Source organism: Miniopterus schreibersii (assembly GCF_964146895.1).
Source record: "Miniopterus schreibersii genome assembly, chromosome: 18".
Classification (NCBI taxonomy): Eukaryota; Metazoa; Chordata; class Mammalia; order Chiroptera; family Miniopteridae; genus Miniopterus; species Miniopterus schreibersii.
In genome coordinates, this window is record NC_138121.1 from 37,498,542 (window position 1) to 37,518,248 (window position 19,707).

At 46.8% G+C, this 19,707-nt stretch overlaps 1 protein-coding gene across 1 annotated transcript in view; it reads right to left on the reverse strand.

The window, feature by feature from the left end:
- Positions 1 to 224: 224 nt before the first annotated feature.
- The window catches only part of LONP2 (lon peptidase 2, peroxisomal), a 52,078-nt gene continuing 32,595 nt past the window's right edge, over positions 225 to 19,707 (reverse strand). The window contains exons 12-15 of the mRNA XM_081119733.1: positions 6,758 to 6,900; positions 5,367 to 5,574; positions 4,831 to 5,021; positions 225 to 633 (exon numbers count right to left, since the gene is read on the reverse strand). Of these exons, the coding sequence (XP_080975859.1) occupies positions 412 to 633; positions 4,831 to 5,021; positions 5,367 to 5,574; positions 6,758 to 6,900 (764 nt within the window). The 3' untranslated portion in view covers positions 225 to 411. The remainder of the gene's footprint in view (positions 634 to 4,830; positions 5,022 to 5,366; positions 5,575 to 6,757; positions 6,901 to 19,707) is intronic.

The window sequence follows — 19,707 nt, forward strand, 5'->3', positions numbered from 1 at the left end:
CATAGACAGGAATCTGCTAAGGTAACGGTCTCTACCAGTCGTTCTTGACCTTGACTGTGCATCTGAATCACCTCGAGGGCTTCTTAAAACACTTCTGAGTGTGACTGAGGAGTGGGGCTTCAGAACTGACTTTTCTAGCAAGTTCCGTGCTGTTCTGGGGCCACGCAGAACCAGCGCAACACATTTCCAGGGACGGTAATGATCCCACGAAAGACAAAAAAAAATTAATGTCATCAATTTATTAAATTAACGTTTCTGTAATAAACACGAGCCACTGATTGGGTGAGGTTCGTGACTGCTGTGATTATGTTCACAAGGGACATTTTGCTCACCTGCCTGGTGTGAATAGTGAACCGATCAGTACCTTGGGGCACTTCAGAAGTAAAAACCCTGAACAGTTGAGCTCTGAGTCTACAATTTGCTATTTAAGAGGCCAGGTCTAGGCTTGACCAAGAAGCCTCCATCAAAAGCAGCATTAAGGACTTCATCCAGGCAGCTCGCCGTGATGAAACTTAGGTCCCGACGCACGTTGCCTGGGATTTCTTCAAGGTCTTTCTCGTTCCGCTGAGGAATGATGATCTGCTTCAGTCCTGCCCGGTGTGCAGCCAGCACTTTGTCTTTGATCCCGCCCACCTGGGGGAGGAAGGACAGTGTTACTCGGGCTGTGACCATCCTTGGCTGTGGAAGGAACCCTGGCCCACCTCCTCCACTACTTGAAAACATCCAGATCGTCTGTTCTGTTGCACCATGAGCTAGGAAAGCTACTGAAAGGTTAATAGTGAATTCTTTTCACCTCAGTATTACAGTAAATCTTTTAATGGGGGAAGATTCTAGTTTTCTGATAGCTGGCACCTCTTCTGTCCATGGTTCCTGTTGTCAATGTCTACATTTACAGTCCATTCCTGTAGTCATAAGCTCATCTATGGGATGATTCATAAAAAGTGCCATTTTGACCATAAACACTGCTCCTACAGAGCTCAGCTGTGTGCCAGGATTACTTCCTTCTGCACAGGTTTAGAGCCAGGACCTCTGTGCCACCTGAGGAAGAAAGCATGTCCCCAAATGACCTAAGCTCTTGTGATTTTTAAAAGATGTCCACAAAAACTGAAAAACATGAAGACATGGAGGCTAAATAACACATTACAAAGCAATGAATGAGTTACCTTCTCACTAAGTTAATGAGATCAAGGACGAAATCAAAAGATACCTTGAAACAAATGAAAGTGAGAAAAACAACCACCCCAAATCTATGGGACACAAGGAAAGCAGTCCTACGGGAGAAATGCACAGCATTACGTGCCTACTTCAAGAAACAAGAAAAACCTCCATCTAACTTTACACTTAAAAGAACTTGAAAAAGAACAACAAACAAAGCCCAGAGTGAGTAGAAGAAAGAAAATAATAAAGATCAGAGCAGAAATAAACGGAAGTCTAAAAAAACAATACAAAAGATGAATGAAACCAATAGTTGGTTCTTTGAAAAGATAAAACAAGATTGACAAACCTTTACCCAGACTCATCAAGAAACAGAGACCCAAATAAAAGCAGGAATGAAAAAGGAGAAGTAACAACTGACACCAAAGAAATACAAAGGATTTTAAGAAAATATGAACAACTATGTGTCTATAAATTGGACTATATGCCAATAAATTGGACAATCTGGACCAAATGGATAAATTCCTAGAAATATACAAAGTTCCAAAACTGAATCAGGAAGAATGAGAGAATCTGAATAGACAAATTACAACTAGTGAAACTGAAATAGTAATTAAAAAAACTCCCAGCAAACATCTTGGACTGGATGGCTTCACAAGGGAATTTTACCAAACATTCAAAGAGGAACTAACGCCTATCCTTCTGAAACTGTTCCAAAAAATTCAGAGGAGGGAAGACTACCAACCTAATTTTGTGAGGCCAGCTTTATTCTAATTCCAAAACCATGTAAACACACTGCAAAGAAAGTTATAGGCCAATATTGATGAACATAGATGCTAAAATCCTCAACAAAATATTAGCATACTGGATCCAGCAATGCATTAAGATCATACACCAAGACCAAGTGGGATTTATTCCAGGGATGCAAGGGTGGTACAATATCTGCAAATTAATAAATGTGATACATAATAAAATGAAGGATAAAAATCACAGGATCGCATCACAGATGCAGAAAAAGCATTCGACGAAATCTAGCACCCATTTATGATTTAAAAAAAACTCAGCAAAGTGGGAATAGAGGGAACATACCTCAAATGGGACTACATCAAACTAAAGTATTTGCACAGCAAAGGAAACCAACAAAATTAAACGACAGCCCACTGAATTGGAGAACATATTTCCAATGATACATCTGATAAGGGGTTAATATCCAAAATTTATAAAGAACTTATACAACTCAATACCAAAACCACAATCCAATTTAAAAAATGGACAAAGGACCTGAATAGACACTTCTCCAAAGAGGACATACAGATGGCCAATAGACATGAAAAGGTGCTCATCAGAGAGATCAAATTAAAACCACAATGAGACAGCACCTCACACCTGTCAGAGTGGCCACCATCAATAAGTGCTAGTGAGGATGTGGAGAAAGGGGAACCCTAGTACACTGCTGGTGGGGATGCAGACTGGTGCAGCCACTGTGGAAAGCAGGATACAACACCAATAATGGACTATCCGAAAGGGAAACTAAGAAAACCACCCCATTTACACTGCATCAAAAACAAACCTAGAAATGAATTTAACCAAGGGTGTGAAAGACCTGCACTTGCAAAATTGTAAGACATGGAAGAACGAAACTGAAGATGATACAGATAAGTGGGCATATACCATGTTCATGGACAGGTGGAATTAACAAAATTTCCAACTACCCAAAGCCATCTACAGATTCAATGCAATTCTTATCAAGATACCAATGGCGTATTTCACAGAACTAGAACAGACACTCCAAAAATTTATATGGAACCACAAAAGACCCCAGATAGCCGCAGCGATCTTGAGAAAGAACAGAGTTGGAGGGATCACTCTACCTCATATCAAACTGTACTACAGGCCATAGTAATCAGCCTGGTACTTGGCCATTTCGGTTACCCCACCCACTGCTGTCTTCCCCCAAGGGTTTTCTTTATGCCCCTGAAGTACACTTCCAAAGTCCCTTCCTCAGAAAGTGTAAGAGAAACAGATTCCCTGCATGCATGACTGACAGTAATGCTGTGCACACAAAGCTAGGTGTGAAATAATTTCCCTCAGGGTTCTGAAGGTGCTGCACAGGGGGGCACTGATGAGAAATCTCTCTCCTTGGGAGTATGAAGAATCACGAGGATAAAACCTTTCTCCGACCTGGTAAGTCCTTTCGAGCTGAAGACAGCCTAAGGAATGTCCCATTACATGTTGGACAATTCTAGTCCATTTCCTCTGTTGCTAGAACCCCTGAGAGGCAGATGTTGGATCTGCCAGATTGTTTATTATTTTTTCCTGAATAGTCTGACCAGTTCTAAAACCATAGTTTTACATCTGAGAGCTCTGTCTCGGCCTCTGCCCTGGAGTTCCATTTCCTCTGGCCACAGCAAGTCCAGCGTCAGTGCAGCTGCTTCGTGGTGTCTCATGTGACAGATGACACTGCAGTCTTACTCAAAGTCCCTGCCGTTCACCTCTGCTGGAGTAGGAGCCCTTGCTCTGAGAACGGGGCAGCGCAGGGCGGGCTGCTGGCCAGAGACTTCAGCAACCCCCCTGGTTTTCCTTTCTGTCTCCCCTGAGCTCCTGGGCTAGAGCTTCTTCCACACTTGGCTGGGAAGGCTGTCTCTCCCTCCAGTTCTGTGTCATCAGCCAGGGTACTCCCAGCTTCCAGAAGTTGGCTGAACTACCGGCTTTGACCCCTGCTTGTTATTAAGCGTCAGAATGTGTTCCTTTATTCCTTGATCAGTTGACCATCTTGACCTGGGGAACTGGAGGTCTGTGGTTGTCAGTCTGCTTTTAGGGGACAGCTGGTATTCCTGCTGTCACCCATTCCCTTACACTAGTTCCTGGTGAGCTGAAGAGGCCAGCTGTTCCTTCTGAGTGTAGACCTAGGATGTCACAATAAGTAGGGCCTAGAATACAACTTTCAGGTTGACTTAAACCAATTGGGGAACTGAGAGCACTGGTCTTAACTGGTGATTCTACGATCTACTTACCATTACCTCATCAAGTAAAGATGTTCTCAGAATAAAGACCGTTCCTTTTTTTTCTCATTTTGCTATGAACCTGCCAAAATTTTGTTTTAGACTGGTACAGGTAACTAATGACTTAAAACTCTAATAATAATCTCCCAAGGTTATGTATTTTATCAGTGTTTTTATCAGTAGCTTAAGATACGGAACTGTATATGTAGAATTTTTTCACAATTTAGCAGTTCGACATGGTCAGTCTTGGCTGCAGTGTCCATTTTATAGTGCCCATGTTCCTATGCATCCACCAGCTCTAGGAGTCTGATGCTCTGCAGGACAGAGGTCTCCCAGGAAGGCCCAAAAGTGAGAGCCGGGCTTACTGTGTCACTGTAGCTCCTATCCTATTTTATACCTGTGCCGTGCATCTAACACTTGGCTAACTGGAACAGAGCCCCAAATCTTCACCAATGATTGACCAGACCGATCTTTTCCCCTTAGCAAGTCCTCATTCTCAGAACAAAAAAACATGGGGAAACTATCTGCTGTTTTTGAATTTGATTAAAATTTGAGAATATGAATTACAGCTATAAACATTTTCTATGTATTTAAAACTAAGGTATCCATAGGAAGAAGGCAAAACCACTCTTAAATTTAAAGTATGATTATTTAAAATTTAAAAGTCACTCACCGGAAGAACCAGGCCTCGCAGTGTGATTTCCCCAGTCATGGCCACATCGGAGCGGACCAGCCGCCCACTGAAAAGCGAGGCGAGGCAGGTTACTATGGTAACTCCTGCAGACGGTCCATCTTTTGTGACAGCTCCAGCTGGAAAGTGCAGATGAATGTCTGTGTTGTCGAGAAGATCGAAACTTCCAGAAGCTTTACAAAGGAAAAAAGGACTTTAATGGAGAAAAATTAAACCTGTTTTCTTTTTCTCCTAAAAAAGAAAATCAAGGATATAACCAAAAGAATGAATGTTTTGGGTAAAAGACTCCTTCAAAATATTAGTGGTGAGTACAACCCGAGTGGGGGTCTGGGAGAATAGGTTCGTTCTGTTCCAAGTGGGATTAAAAACGAAACACAGCCTTGGACTGAGTTTCTGGGTCAGGCACTTGCCAGTAGGCTCTGAAATGGGAACTAGGATTTCCACGGGGCCCCCAAATCAAAGGCCTGTACTTGGGAAGGTTAGGTTGGTCCTAACGCTCGCCTCCGCCTCCGCCTCACCATTGGTCAGGTGGTATTTCTTCGCATTGCTGCGCAGCCAGCTGATAGCCAGGTGGGCGGACTCCTTCATGACGTCCCCCAGCTGGCCCGTCAGGGTTAGCTGGCCCTCGCCATCCATCCGACTGGCCTCCACGAACATGATCTCGCCGCCTAAGGGAGTCCACGCCAGGCCTATGGCCACTCCCGGCTGGCTCAGGCGCTCGGACACCTGCAGAGAATGATGACAACAGCTAGTCAACAAGAGCTGTTTGTTTTCAGGCCGACTGACCCGCCCCTCCAGTGTCTACTACCCCCGGGACTTGGAGTCACACTTGCACTTACTGTGTGGCTTCCTGCCAGGACACAAGATGGACTGACTTCCTCTGTGGCATTTCTCAGAAGCCACTTTACCTTAAAATATCTGAGTGATGTAGATTCCGAGGAGCACATCTACTTACACATCTAATCTCCCAGGAGCAAACCCACTGTCTTAGCTATTTGACTATTCCTAGTAGGTTGCGTGTCTATAAACACTCCCGATCCTAACTTCATGTGGTCACCATGAATTTGCTTCAGAGAGTACAAACCCTCTTTTTAAAAAAAATATGTCTTTATTGATTTCAGAGAGAGGAAAGGAGAGGGAGAGAGAGAGAGAGAAACATCAATGATGAGAGAGTCATTGACCGGCTGCCTCCTGCACACCCCCTACTGGGGATCGAGCCCGCAACCCGGGCACGTGCCCCGACCAGGGATTAATCTGAGATCTCCTGGATCTTAGGTCGATGCTCAACCCGAGCCATGCCGGGCCGAGCACGAACCCTCTTTTTAACCCGCACTGAGGAAGCGTGAGCTCCAGGTGCCGAGGGACAGCAGACATCAAACCCCCGTCTCACTGCTCTGCTCCTTCTCTTCGCTCTGGTGCTGCTGCCGACACTAAAGTCCACTGCCCAAGGCCCAAGGCCCGAGGCCCCTCCCCGGGCGCTCGGAGCCACTGCTGCCTCACTGCCACTGAAACAGCATGCGCTCCTCTGAGATCACGGGCCCAGCTGATGAGCCACATCCCAGTTATGAAAACAGACCGACAGTGAAGAACCAGTCCTGCTGACTTGCCAGCACCTCTGGGCCTTGACATTTCCTACCCTGCAGGAGTTACCCACATCAGGCTCTGAGCACACGGTCCACCCGCATGTATCTGAGAACGTGGCTGCACCACAGGCTCTCTCGCAGGAGCAGCTGCAGCCTGGGCTCTGGTCAAGGGCTGGGGAGTTGATCCTCACTCCTTTCCCAAGGGGCTGGGGTGGTAAAACATTTTCAGAAATCAGGGTGGCAGCATGGAAGCTACTGGGCTCCATCACTCAGGAGAGGACAGCAGGGTAAACTGGGGGGTGTCCACAAACAATGAGAACGCTCACCTCCATCTCGTACATTGGGGGCCCCAGGATGTCCTTCAGGGCGTGGAAATCTATCAGAATCGGCATCTCGGGTGGGAGGGCCAGGTCCGCGGTGTCACTGATGGACTCAGGTTTTGTGTCTTCTAAGACATGCTCTCTGCAACCTAAGAGAAAACTGAATTTAGAAATTCCCGGGTCGGCAGGTTTGAGAATTCAGTTGCAGTGACTATCAGACAAGCACAGAGGATGTCCGAAGTTCAGCCCTTTATGCATCTACGAAGGCACAAAAATTCACCTGTGTATCTGCAGCTCAGGCGGCAGGGAGAGTCAGGAGCCCCGAGGGTGGCGTCTGGTGTACTCAGTGCCCTGTGTGTGTCGTCTGTCTCCCCCACTGGAGTGTGTGCTCTGGGAGGGCAGGAACCTTGCCTGTCGTCTTCTTAAACATTATATTCTTAAGCCAAGAACAATGCCTGACACTGTTCAACTCATGGCCTTCGAAGGTCAAATGCAACAGATAACCTGTACAATTCTCAACAGACCCCAAACCTTTCAACGCCCTCTTCAGAGGCATCCCATCAGGTGTCCCATGTCCTGACAGGAATGTGAACTTGAAAACGACGGAACCCATACAAGCGATGCTTCTACTGTAAACACAGCTCAACTCCAAGATGACCATTTTCCAATAAAACTAACATAACTGGCAGGGCGGGGTTGGAGAGCACGAAGCCTTGTGCTAGCCCAGCTCTTTGCTGTCCTGCGCGGCGTTGAGACACAGCCGTCCCCTTTGCTACAGACACCCGTCCTCCGGGAAGCAGTTACCGCGTACGTCAATACCCTGTGCACCTACACTGTGTATCTAAGTAGCTTTAGTTTTGCTATGATTCTCCCACTGGTATCTTGTGAAGTTAAAAGAGCTGTTTTTCACTAACTTCTTTCCTTCCAAAATTGATTATTACGTGTAATAGCATTAGACCCTAATCTAGACTCCAGTGGTAACTGGAGACCCCGCAGTGTCCCTAAATGCTGCTGCGCACTGAGCCGCGGTGTGACCCCAGGATGCGGGTCTCTCCTGCCGGGCTCCTCAGGCAGGCCTGAGCCATGAGTGATGGGGAGACAGAGGGGTCGCAGGCAGACTCCCTGCCGCCTGCCGGCAGTGGGACCATGTACAGAGCATCGCCCCGCTGCCCACTGCAGTTCTCGTGTGAGAGCCGTCTTGTCACCTGATCCTTCCAAGTTTGGCTCAGGCAGATTCTAGAAGGTCTGTGCTGATCTTTCCAACTCTTACAGCACTTGTCTGGTGATGACTGGTTACTCGGTAGCCTGTGGACACGGGAGATTTTGTTTGCCGCCCACCTGGGATGCAGGGTGGTGAGGCCCTCAAACGCCACTTTAGCTACATGTGATCAGGGCAGAAGCAGATGCCACAGCCTCATTAGCAATCATGCCCGGAGAGAGGCCCGCCCGCCTGAGGTCACTGCCCAATAGTCTGGGGTCTGGAACTTGGACCCACACGTGCAGGGAAGGGACCCTGGGCTTCCTCAGCTTGCGGTGCTTTGTGCCCAGCTTTTCTGAGACCTAATTACTGCTGCCAGCAGGGATCCCACTGTCCCCAATGTCCCAGAGGAAGTGAGGCACATTATGTAACCAGCGCTTCAGGACACCGAGCTCTTTCCAGGGGGAGTGGTGAATCCAGAGCTCAGAGCTGAGGGGTGAGCAGGAGAGGGTTCCTCCTGCACCCCGACCTTATCGTATAAAAGATGACGATTTACTCCAGGCTTCAGGAAAAATTCGGCAGACTCAGAACTCACCTGTGCTTCAAACTGCTCCATCGTCAGAACACAAGCCTGGAGGGCTTAAGCTTAGGCCAAGGAAACGGGCCCTGGTCTATAGAGACAGCCCAGAGCGGGGTTGAAGAGCTGCCACTGGGCCTAAGGACAGCAAGAGCAAGGAAATGCTAGCCTCTCACAGACACGCACTTGGATTCCTCACGAAAACGATCGACAGCAAGTGAGCTCACAGGGCCCAGGCTGCAGCTGCACCTGAGCCCCGCACAAGCAGTCGGCTGGCATGTCTCAGTGGCAGCAGCGCCAGCGCCATGTGTCTCCCTGTGGGGGAGGGAGCAGCACCGAGAGGACGGAGGCAGAGGCCCCAGGAGTTGCTGCTGCCCAGACTGACAGGCAAGCAGGACAGACTCTCAGGCCAGGCAAACAGAACTGCAAGAAAAGTCCACCTCCCAACACGGCATGGACCCTGTCCCCAAAATCCTCCCACGGAGTTGTGACACTGTCTCCTGCTAGGTCCTTCTCGGGCTAAAGCAGTGGTTCTTGAGTGGTGAGTCGTCACATGAAAAAGTGATTATTTCACCGAGAAGCAAAGAAGTTTAATTAAAAGCAGGATACCATTTCTGGATACCAAAATAAAGTAACCAGTAAACAAGTTTAAGAAATAACAACAAGCAAAGTGAAAGAAAGTGGAGAGATCTTTGCAAACATGGTTGCTTGTGAAAATAAAAATTGGTTCACCCTTTCAGGAAAGCACCTGCCAATATTTAGAGTAATATTTAATACAGGCTTCTAAGACTGACATGTCTTCCTTTCATTAGAAGAAAACAAATGCTCTAGACACCCCGATTCCAGGCCGGGCCCCGCAGCCAGGGCTCGACCACGATTTCGCTGCCGCTGGGCCCGCAGGCGGTAACAGGGAAGGAAGCGGCCGGCTCGAGGCCGCACCCCACGCAACAATGGACGTCACTATTATATTTCCAATAGTAACATTCTCTTCACGGATAATTTTCAGGCATGTTCTTAAAAGTGCTAAGTGATATTAAATAGAGGCTGAAAAGAAAGGCTGTGAGGAGCCCAAGCTGCTCAGCCCCCTCCACTCCCCTGCCCTTGCTGGGAAGAAAGGGGGCTGCGGGTGGAGAGCATGCCCGCTGGCTGAGTGGCCCTGAGCTCAGACAGCTGCGGGCTCCGCCTCCCGCGCCCTCCTGCTGAGTCCACCGGGGCTGAAGAGCTGGGGGGCAGGTGGGCGAGCGCCCGCAGAACCTGCAGTGCCCTTGGCCTGCGCAGGGCACGTGTGGACGGCCCCTGGGTGCACTCCCCACGGCTCAGCCACCGGGAGGGATGTGCCACAACTACCGCCTCAGAGGAAGGGCGAGGCTTTCCCAGAGCTGCTGCGCCAGGACACGGTCCCCTGTCCTTCCCACCCTTTCCTCTGCCAGAGAGGGACTGGGGTGAGAGCAAGCCCAGAGCAGAGTCCCTGTGGGAAGCAGGGAGAGGGAAATACATTAAGAGGGAGCTAAGGAGGAAGGATAGAAGAGTGTAACATCTCAGGAAACCCCAGGAGCTTTCCGTTACAAAATAAAGTTTCTAGCCTTTCGAATAAATCTTGCAACAAATGGGTCTCTTGGCAGGTGACCCAACCAGTGGAGTAGGTGAGTCCGATCTATCCTGTTTCCCTTCTGTTGCCTGTGCTGTTGGTGTCACATCCACGGGGTAACTGCCAAGTCCAATGTCCTGAGGATTCCCCAATGTTTTCCTCTAAGAGTTTTATCATTTAGCTCCTAAGTTTCGGTCACTGATCAATTTTCAGTTACTTTTCGTCTATAGTCTGAAGGAGGGTCCGCCTGTTCTTTGGCATGTGCATGTCTCCTTTCCAGGTGCCCTCCCCACTGACTGGCCTTGGCGTCCTCGCTAGAAGTCCAGGGACCACAGAGGCGAGCGTTATTCCTCTGCTCTCCCCTCGACGCCATCGTCTACACGTCTGTCCTTACGCCTGTCCCGCACTATCTTAATCACTGTAGCTTCGGGGAAAGTTCAAAGCCAGGAGGTGTGATTCTTCGTTTGTTCTTTTTCAAGCCTGTTTTGGCTACTTGGGAGCCACTCGGATTCCATGTGCACTTGAAGACTGGCTTCTCCACTTCCCTGGCAAAGGCCCGTGGAGTCTGGAAGAGCTTGCCCTGTGTCTGCAGGTCTCGGCAACGCTGGGCCTCCCTGTCCGGGGAAACGTCCTTCCAGCCGCGCTTAGTAGTGTTCAGCACACGTGTCTTTCACCTGCCCGGTGGGATTCGCTCTTAAGTGCTTAACTCTCTTACATGCTGCTGTAAGGAGACTTGCTCTCTGAACTTCGTCGGCCGTTCATTTCCCTACTGCTGTTCAGCGTCCACGCCCTGGTCTGAAAGGGCAGGCCCAGTACCTACCCCACCGAGGGCTGCGACAGGGATGGCGGGGCGAGGATCTACAGGAGCAAAAAGGGCCACTGAGTGCAGACCTGGGGCCCATCTGCCTCAGCTAGAATTTTGACTGACATTAACTAGCTGTGAACCTTGGGGACATTATTTAATCTTCTGTGCCTTAGTTTTCTCATCTGTAAAATAGACCTAAAAACAACACCTATCTCATAGGGCCATGAAAGGATTAAATGAGTAAATACATTTAAAATAGAGTCCAGCATATGGCAGGAACCTTATAAATGATCATCACCCTTCCCGCCTGAGTTACCATGACAGCCTGCTCGTTTGCTTTCTCTCCCCTGCGATCCTACTGCCCATTTTACTCACTACCTAGAAATGAGTCTAAGTCACTGCTGTAATTATATCCTTTCTAGACTTAAATATCTTTACTACTTTTCATCACAAATTAAGCAAGTTCCTAACTTCTAAGAGTTGCACTCGAGAGCTACAGCAACAGTGTTAACTTACGTTTCTTTTTTTTAATCCTCACATGAAGAAATGTTTTTACTGATTTTAGGGAGAGAGGAAGGGAGAGAAACACTGATATGAGAGAGAAACATCGATCAGTTGCCTCCTGTACGTGTCCCAACCAGGGATCAAACTCGTAACCCAGGTACGTGCCCTGACCGGGAATCAAACATGCAGCCTTTTGGTTCATGGAACGACGTTCCAACCAACCGAGTCACCTGGCCAGTGCCCAACTTGGGTTTCTAGTTGTGCCTCCCACTCCTCTGGAGTGCCTTTAAAGCTGAAGGAGTCACCACTACCCAGACTAGCATTTATGGGGCACAATCTTGGGTAAGAAACTGGGCCCCAGATTCCTCCTCTGTAAAATCAAAGTCAGACTAGATGACTCTAATCTTTCCATCCCATTTCATCTAGTGCCTTATACAGAACTGTCGTCTCCCAAGTTAAACCGAATTTGGGCTATTTTATTTGTAAATCTCAATAACATCTGTGGACAAATGACAAATCACCAAAATACTTAATCATAACTTGGATTTGCCAAAAAATTATTCAGTTTTTAACAATGCTGACTTTGGCAAGGAAACAACATTTTTCGTCAGTGAACATTAATTATGTTACAAAATTATTACTAAATGATTAAAAATTTTCTTGAAAGTTGCACCTGATCCCACTGGGCCCCTGCTGTTTGTGTGCTGGGCATAGGAGGAATGTGACTAGGTGCACTAGCAGCTCCTTGCAGAGAGGCTGTGTGTGAACCAGTGAGAACACTGCCCACATCTCCACTCTCCAGCACACAAGTATGTGTACACAGATCCAGACCTGTTAGGCCCGAAGAGAAAGACAGGAATGGCTGCAGTTACAAAAACCACTCAGGTTTGTTTTTTTCCCCCTAAACTGAGTCTACTGTAAAAAGTGAGCTGAGGTGCTGAGATTATTAGTGGCTTTATTTCTTACAAGACAGTAGAAGTATGTGCCTCAGAGCGAAACTGACCATGGATACAATGTATCTGAGAGCCTCCTCTTGGGAAGGCAGAAAGAGAAACACAAAGTATCTACCAAACAAATCAGAAAAACCTCAATGTTTCCAACTGTATAATTTGTGCTGTCAGTTTCAGGTTAATCTTTTCCTGAAGTCCACCCTCCGGCCAGAAAAAGTGTGCTAACTGCAGGGGAGACTCAAGTTACTGACCAGGGCCCAGGCTTCTGTGCCGCCTACTGTCAATCTCCTTTTAAAGGAGCTAGCTGCAATGGAGGAATCTGTGGATCAAATGCCCAGAAAAACCTTCATACTAGCAGGAAAACTTTTGAGTCCCTTCTGCCAATATTTTCTCCGTTATTTTGGGGATGATAAATCACCTTCACATTACCAAATATAATTTCAAGTTTACCTACTAAGCGTTTCTACTATATAGTAACTATTGAGATAGAAATGGACATTATGATTGTGAACCATTTCTTGGTTTTAGTAATAGCTGCCTACTCATGAAAATAAAGAACATCAAAAAAGAGCACCTGGAAAACATGTTTTCCGTGTAATTATCCATTCAAATTAATTTTGAGATGTAAGCAAATGATCATTTTGCCTCAATTTACTAAAAACAATGTCAAAAACCTACAATATCTATAATAAATGAAGCTTTCAGTGATCAATCCAGTAACTCCACAGCACTTTAATTATCCCACATGTAAAAATTATTTGTTTATATATCTCCCTTCCCCAATGGACTGCACACTTGTTTGTTCCCTTCCATCTGCTTCCCAGAATCCAGTCTAGACCCTGGCATATCATAAGTACTCAGTAAACGCTAGCTGACTCACTGACTCAATGAATCAATATTATATAAGGGTCCAAAATGTAGGATCTTAAGTGTACCACACAAGGGAGCGCTCACCTGCCTCCCAGGGGTTTTTTGCATTAATAAATCTCATTTTCTGTATTAGAGATTCAGAAAATAGTCATGGGGAATTATTTTGATTAGCAGTTAAAATGCAGAGACATTTGTAATATAAAAAGTATTGTTTTAATACCTAACAACTTAAAAGGCTGGCTTTGCTAATGTATGACAATGACATCCAAAGTCTCCCCGTCGGACTCATTAAGTGGAACTGACATGTCGGCTGGGTTTTGCCTTCACTGCAGTGCAGCTTCCTCTGGTCTACGTGGGTGAATCACTCACGCCAGGCAGCACCGACGAGGGAACAGCTGGTGAGCGTACACGTCAGGAGAAGTACTCGCCGCGCCTTCATGACGTGGGCAGTGTACACCAATGTGGTGTTTTCATCTCTACCTTGGACACCACTTGATTTTAGATGTTTGGAGACAACATGATGCCTAATTTCCTACAAACGCAGGGGATCTAGTGCAGAAAGTCTCCCCTGTGGATCTGTTTCATAACCTTGGTTTGCTCTAACAGCACTGTACAGACCCTGAGGCTTCAGAGCCGGCAGGCCAGGTGCCTCGGAACTGAAACGCTCTCTGATGTCCACATTTCTCAGCTGTTAACCTGAGTTCCTCTGACTCTCAGAAAATTTTATTTATCCTGAGCTACTAATGCAATCAAAGGGAAGATAAGCACGAACAGATGAAGCAAGACTTTAAGTGCCGAAAAGGCAAAACTTCCAAGCCCTATCTGTGCAACCTGGGTCTTTAGTAACAAATGAGCTCACGTTTGGGGGACAGGCGTTCACCAGCACTGACCTCAATGCTGGCTTAGAAAAGTTCTCTATGGTCAAGTCTCACATGGTGATGATGGCCTTTTAAATTAGTACATTTTATGGGAATAAACAGACATTTTCAAAGTGATGCTGCTTAAAGATTAGGAATATGTAGCCAAGTTAAATCCAGCCCCCGTCACACTGCTGACGCTGTGACTTGTCACAGTGCATCCAGGACCTCTCACCACCAGACATAGGCCTCTCTTCTGAAACTAACCCTGGCCTCTGGGGATGACGGACGACAGGCCGGAGTCAATGCTGAGCCCACGCATCTGGCCTGCGGTTCTGGGTGCAGAGAAGCACACAAATTACTCTCTGCTTTGTTCTAACTCCAGCCAAAAAGGAAGAGAAGGGATTTAGTGTAAAATGTTTGAGGACTTTTATCTGTAACTGGAACCAAGTAACAGAAAATTACCACTTATCCTTGCTTAACTAAAAACAGCCAACACAGCTTTTATGTCCAAAAACAAAACAAACAAACGCACCAACAAATCCACATTAAAAGCTGACAAATAAAGGTTATTTCAATTGTTGCTAAAGACTCATTCATTTGCTGTCAGTCTTACTACACTTTTCTCCTCCAAGGGCCCAACTGCTATTCTTTTTTTTTTGGTTAAATATATCTTTATTGATTTCAGAGAGAGGAAAGGAGAGGGAGAGAGAGAGAGACAGAAACATCAATGATGAGAGAGTCATTGATCAAGCCCGCAACTGGGCATGTGCCCCGACCGGGAATCGAACCCCGATTACCTGGATCCTAGGTCGATGCTCAACCGTTGAGCCATGCCTGGCCAGGCATCCAACTGCTATTCTTAATTGTTTTGCAGCACAGAAATTTCCACCTTATTAACAACTCAAACTATAGGTTTTCTTTAGAACTCCCACTATTTCAACTCTTGGAAATGGGGGTTGTAGTAATAGAAATGAAATGTATAAAAACCTTCTTTAAAATATGGAAAAAGAAAAATCTGTGAGAGCCAGCCTTCGAGATGGTCCCAACAAGCCTGCCCTGTGGTGTTCATGCCCTGTGCAGTGCCACCTCTCGTAGTGCCAGGGCTCGCCGTTGTGGCAGTCAGGATGCACAGGAGAGCTGGGTATAGAAGAGCAGCTTTGTCTCGGGCTCTGTCTCCCATTCACAGTGACAGTCTCTGGGGAAGCCCGCGGCCAGGCTGTGAGCCTGGGGAGAGGCCTGTGTGGTGTGGCACTGAAGGTCTGGCCAGCAGTCAGCAAGGAACTGGTCTGCTCACAGTGAGCCTGGAAGCAGGTTCCAAGCTGACCCTCTGCTGGCCGATGGCTGGACTGGAACCTCGTGAGAGTCTAGAGCAGAACTGCCCGGCTGAGCTGCTCCTCGGCCCCTGCCCCACAGACTTGAGGTGGTAACTGCTTGTTAAATGCTTTCATCCACTAAGTGTTGGGTGCTTTGTTACACAGCACAGGGAACTAATGTAAAATCCAAATGATGAAGACAGACCTGCAACAAATACGAGATGTTCCAAGACAAAAGCATTCAGCAGAAGGGGACACAGCTTCGAGCTTACTCCCTCAAAACATCATGGGAAGTGTTTTCTATTAATCTAAGAGATGCACTCAGGACAGCAGACCGGAGGAGAGCCAAAGCACCAGTGCTGCAGGAGCAGCTTCCTGTTTTGGTTACTAAGGGGCCACACTTAAAATAGCCACCACATCACAAGCTCAGGGCTTGAGAAGTGACGGCAGGAAGCCACAACAAAGAACCCAAAAGCAGCTACCGCGGACGAGGCCTCCCAGGCACTGGACCTGAGAGAGGTAAGGAGAGGACTAGCCGGGAAAACAAACAGTAAAGTGAGAACCGCACAACCTTGAGCAAGGAGCAGGCCCGCATGGCGAGTCCACGGCTCTCCTGTGTGCCCAACTCCGAGGCACAGGCGGACTTGCTGAAGTGGCAGGACCCTCCCTCACCCAGCAAAGTCCTGCCCACAGCAAGAGTGTGGTGGGCTGCAGAGTCAAGTCAGTGGTGTAAACTGCGGGCTTTGTATTTGGATAAATTTTAACTATACAGTTGTGTCAGGCTGGTTTCACAGCCCCACACAAAGCAAATACGTCAGAGAAATGACATGTGTCCAAGTGCAACTTGGTCGAACTGAGATTCGGAATGAACTACAGAAATCGTCATGGAGTTAGACTTGTGGCAGCAGGGGCCCCAGGGATCTGTCACTGGGACAGGCATGTCTTCACGGCCTCAAATCCTACTGCTCAGGACTCACAGCTCCCATCACGCAGCCCTCTCCTTGGACAGCTGCTCTTTTTTCAGGTGGGAACAGCCATGCTCACAAACATCTGTGGCCAGTCCCACAGGCCTCGCAGTGGCTGCAGGGATGCTGTGAAGGAGCGGATGAGTCAAACCACAGTCAGACTGGACAGCCGCTGAGAATCCCACTCATCTGAGGCTTCAGGGTGTTCAATTAGGTGCTGAGTGGGGACCCAAAGGCACAAAACCAAGGCTCTGTAGGCTGGCAGTTTCTCCATAGCTTTTTTCTGTCTACTTCATCTATTACCACCATGTCCACATTTTCCTGGAGTTCCTAGCTAGTGCATTAGGGAACAAATGAAATAAAAGGTATAATGTCAGAAAGGAAAAAGTAAAAACTATTTGCATTTGTATTGGTTGATGGTGTACACAGAAAATCCAAAAGAATCGACAGAATTAAAAGTTTGCTGGATACAGGTCAATATAGATTCCCATATACTCGCAACAAAAATAATTAGAAAATAAATAATTAAAAATGTCACTTATGATGATACACTCACACAAAGATCAAATAACCAGGAATGTATCTAAAGAAAAATGTGCAAAAGCTCACCACCAAAAACTATCAAAACACTAGAAACATTTGCTAATACTTAAATAAATGAAGCTAGTCATTAATCAAAAGACCTGAAAAACTGTCAGCTCTCCCCAAAACGATGTACAGATTCACTGCAGTCACAATCAAAACATCCTGAAGTTTGATTTCTTGACTGGTAGAAATTGACAAGCTGACTATAAAACTTCTCTGCACATCTGAAGCACCTACAACGGCTTGGGAGTCCTGAAGAACACGCCCGAGGGCTGACACCGCCCCCTGTGACCAAGACCACCTGAGCCAGTCATTCCTGGAACCATGCACGAGGCTGCCACGGGACTCCCTGGGACTCCCCCCATGAGGCTACCACGGGACTCCCCCCACGAGGCTGCCACGGGACTCCCCCACACGAGGCTGCCATGGGATTCCCCCCACGAGGCTGCCACGGGACCTCCCCCCCGAGGCTGCCACAGGACTTCACCCCCCAGGTGCCTGCACTCGCTGTGAGTTAACTCATGGTCCCGAGTGTTGGTCTGAGACCCACAACAAGCCCACTTCTCAGTGCTGCTTCACGTGATATAAAAAGCTTACTTACAATGACATCTAATACCCTCATGAATAGTTGTTAAATTTGTGTTGATTTTCTCTTCTTTTCCTGACCAAATTTTCAGGTGACTTCTATGAGAACAATAAGAACTAACATTTTGACAGTCACTGAGTTTAATGTAGCTTCGCTCATAAATACTATTCTTTTTAAAACATAACTGAGATGCCACGTGTTCTGAGAAACCTCACAAGGGCTGATGACAGTACAACTCCTCTGTGAGGACATTTTTCCAGGGAAGAATCTTACTGGGTGTTAGTGGACACACATGGCGCCTGAGCACTGGGACAAGGGGACGTGGCCTGACTGACAGAGAGGGCTGCGCCCAGGCGTGCAGCGCGGAAGAGGCAGAACATCTGTCCCGGCCAAGGGCAGGCAAAGAGCAGAACAAAACTCAGCCACACACTTCTCTCTCAACCCGACCAATACTGCAGAAGGAAGAGAGCAGTGCAGACTCCACTGACAACATACAGGAAACAGCGGCGCTGCTTAGGAAGGAACCCCCATACCTACAGCACGTGACCCGAACCCGAAGTGCTCATCCCCCAACACACCCCAACTATTACCCTCCCACCAGCCCACCTGCCTTTTAAACCCTGCTGTTATGTGTTCTGTTTAGTGGACAGTTCAGGCCCCACAAACACAAAGACAAACTGTTCCCACAGACCAGTGCTGCTGGGCCTCCTCCAGAAAGCTTGTTTGATACACTGGAGGTTCCTGCCTGCTCTGAAGCTTGTGGCCTGAAATTCCTTTTTCCTGGCAGCCACTCTAAGTCCAGCAATATTTTCAACATTAAAAATAACTCCCTCACTGCATTACTTGAAATTTCTACAACTGCTTTATTTTATACTCTAATTTTAAATAATCCATTTCCTGAAGAGAAACTTTCAGTTACTAAGCTAGCTCCATCTGAACTTTGTGGCATGAAACGCTGATATGGACTTTTTTGTAGAAATTCTTCATTTGGCCTGGCTGAGGTCAAGAACACCAAATTCAGGACACCGTGTAATTATCTTGCTAAAACCCAGAGGGAGCAGAGTCATTTACAGTAACTCAAGGGTATCTTACAGCATTAAAACTGCTTAGAGGCCACGAGCTTCTAATAAAAACTACAACCAATATGATCCTCAAGAGACAAGTATTTATCCTAATTACTAATTCATCTGGATGTCCTGGGTAAAGTCATAAGAACTCAAATCTAATTTACTTAACTATGCTATCATTTAGGATTCTTCTGTGAATCATGGATTTAAAAAAATGACCATATAAATGTTACTATGAAACACTGTATGTCCTCACACAGCTCACAGGTGGCTGAACAAGTTCTTGAATGTTCCTGGGTTACCTTTAAATAGCTGCAGTGACACAGACACTGTAGAACTACGCTGATGGGGATGGATGCACCATGAACTATGAACAGTCTCCCGTGACAGCACATCCTTCTGAATGTTTATTATCAAAAACACACCATCTAAATCCTGAAAACAATTTTCAAAATGTGTTAACTAGATAAACTCATTTCATACTCTGCCTTTCTATTATCTCACAGACAAGAGCGGAAAGACCACTCACACAGGGTGCTTTCAAAACATTGATTTTTTTAAAAAAAAGTATCTCTATTGATTTCAGAGAGAGGAAAGGAGATGTGGAGAGAGAGACAGAAACATCAATGACGAGAGAGTCATTGATGGAGCCCGCAACCCGGGCATGTGCCCTGACTGGGAATCGAACCCCGATCGCCTGGATCCCAGGTCAACGCTCAACTGCTGAGCCACACCCGGCTGGGCAAAACATTGATTTTTTAAATGGTGGTCTGAACATGTGTTTATCTTTAAATTTCCTCTCTAAATCCTATTAAAATGACAAGAAATTTAATGAAGGGGAAAACCTCCAAGAACACAAAGAATAAGAAAGAAGACCACAGGTCGCGCAGCAGAGCTGCCTCTTGCTGGGCATGTTGCATGTCGCGTGATGGGTTAATCCTTGGAACCAGAAAGCCTCATATACAAGTATAGGCACCTGATTTTTTAAAAAGTCACTTTGGAGCAAAAAGGGTAGGTAATTATTATTAGTAGTAAATCAATCAAAATTATACTTTTTTTTTGTCAGACTGGCAAAAAATGTATTTTTG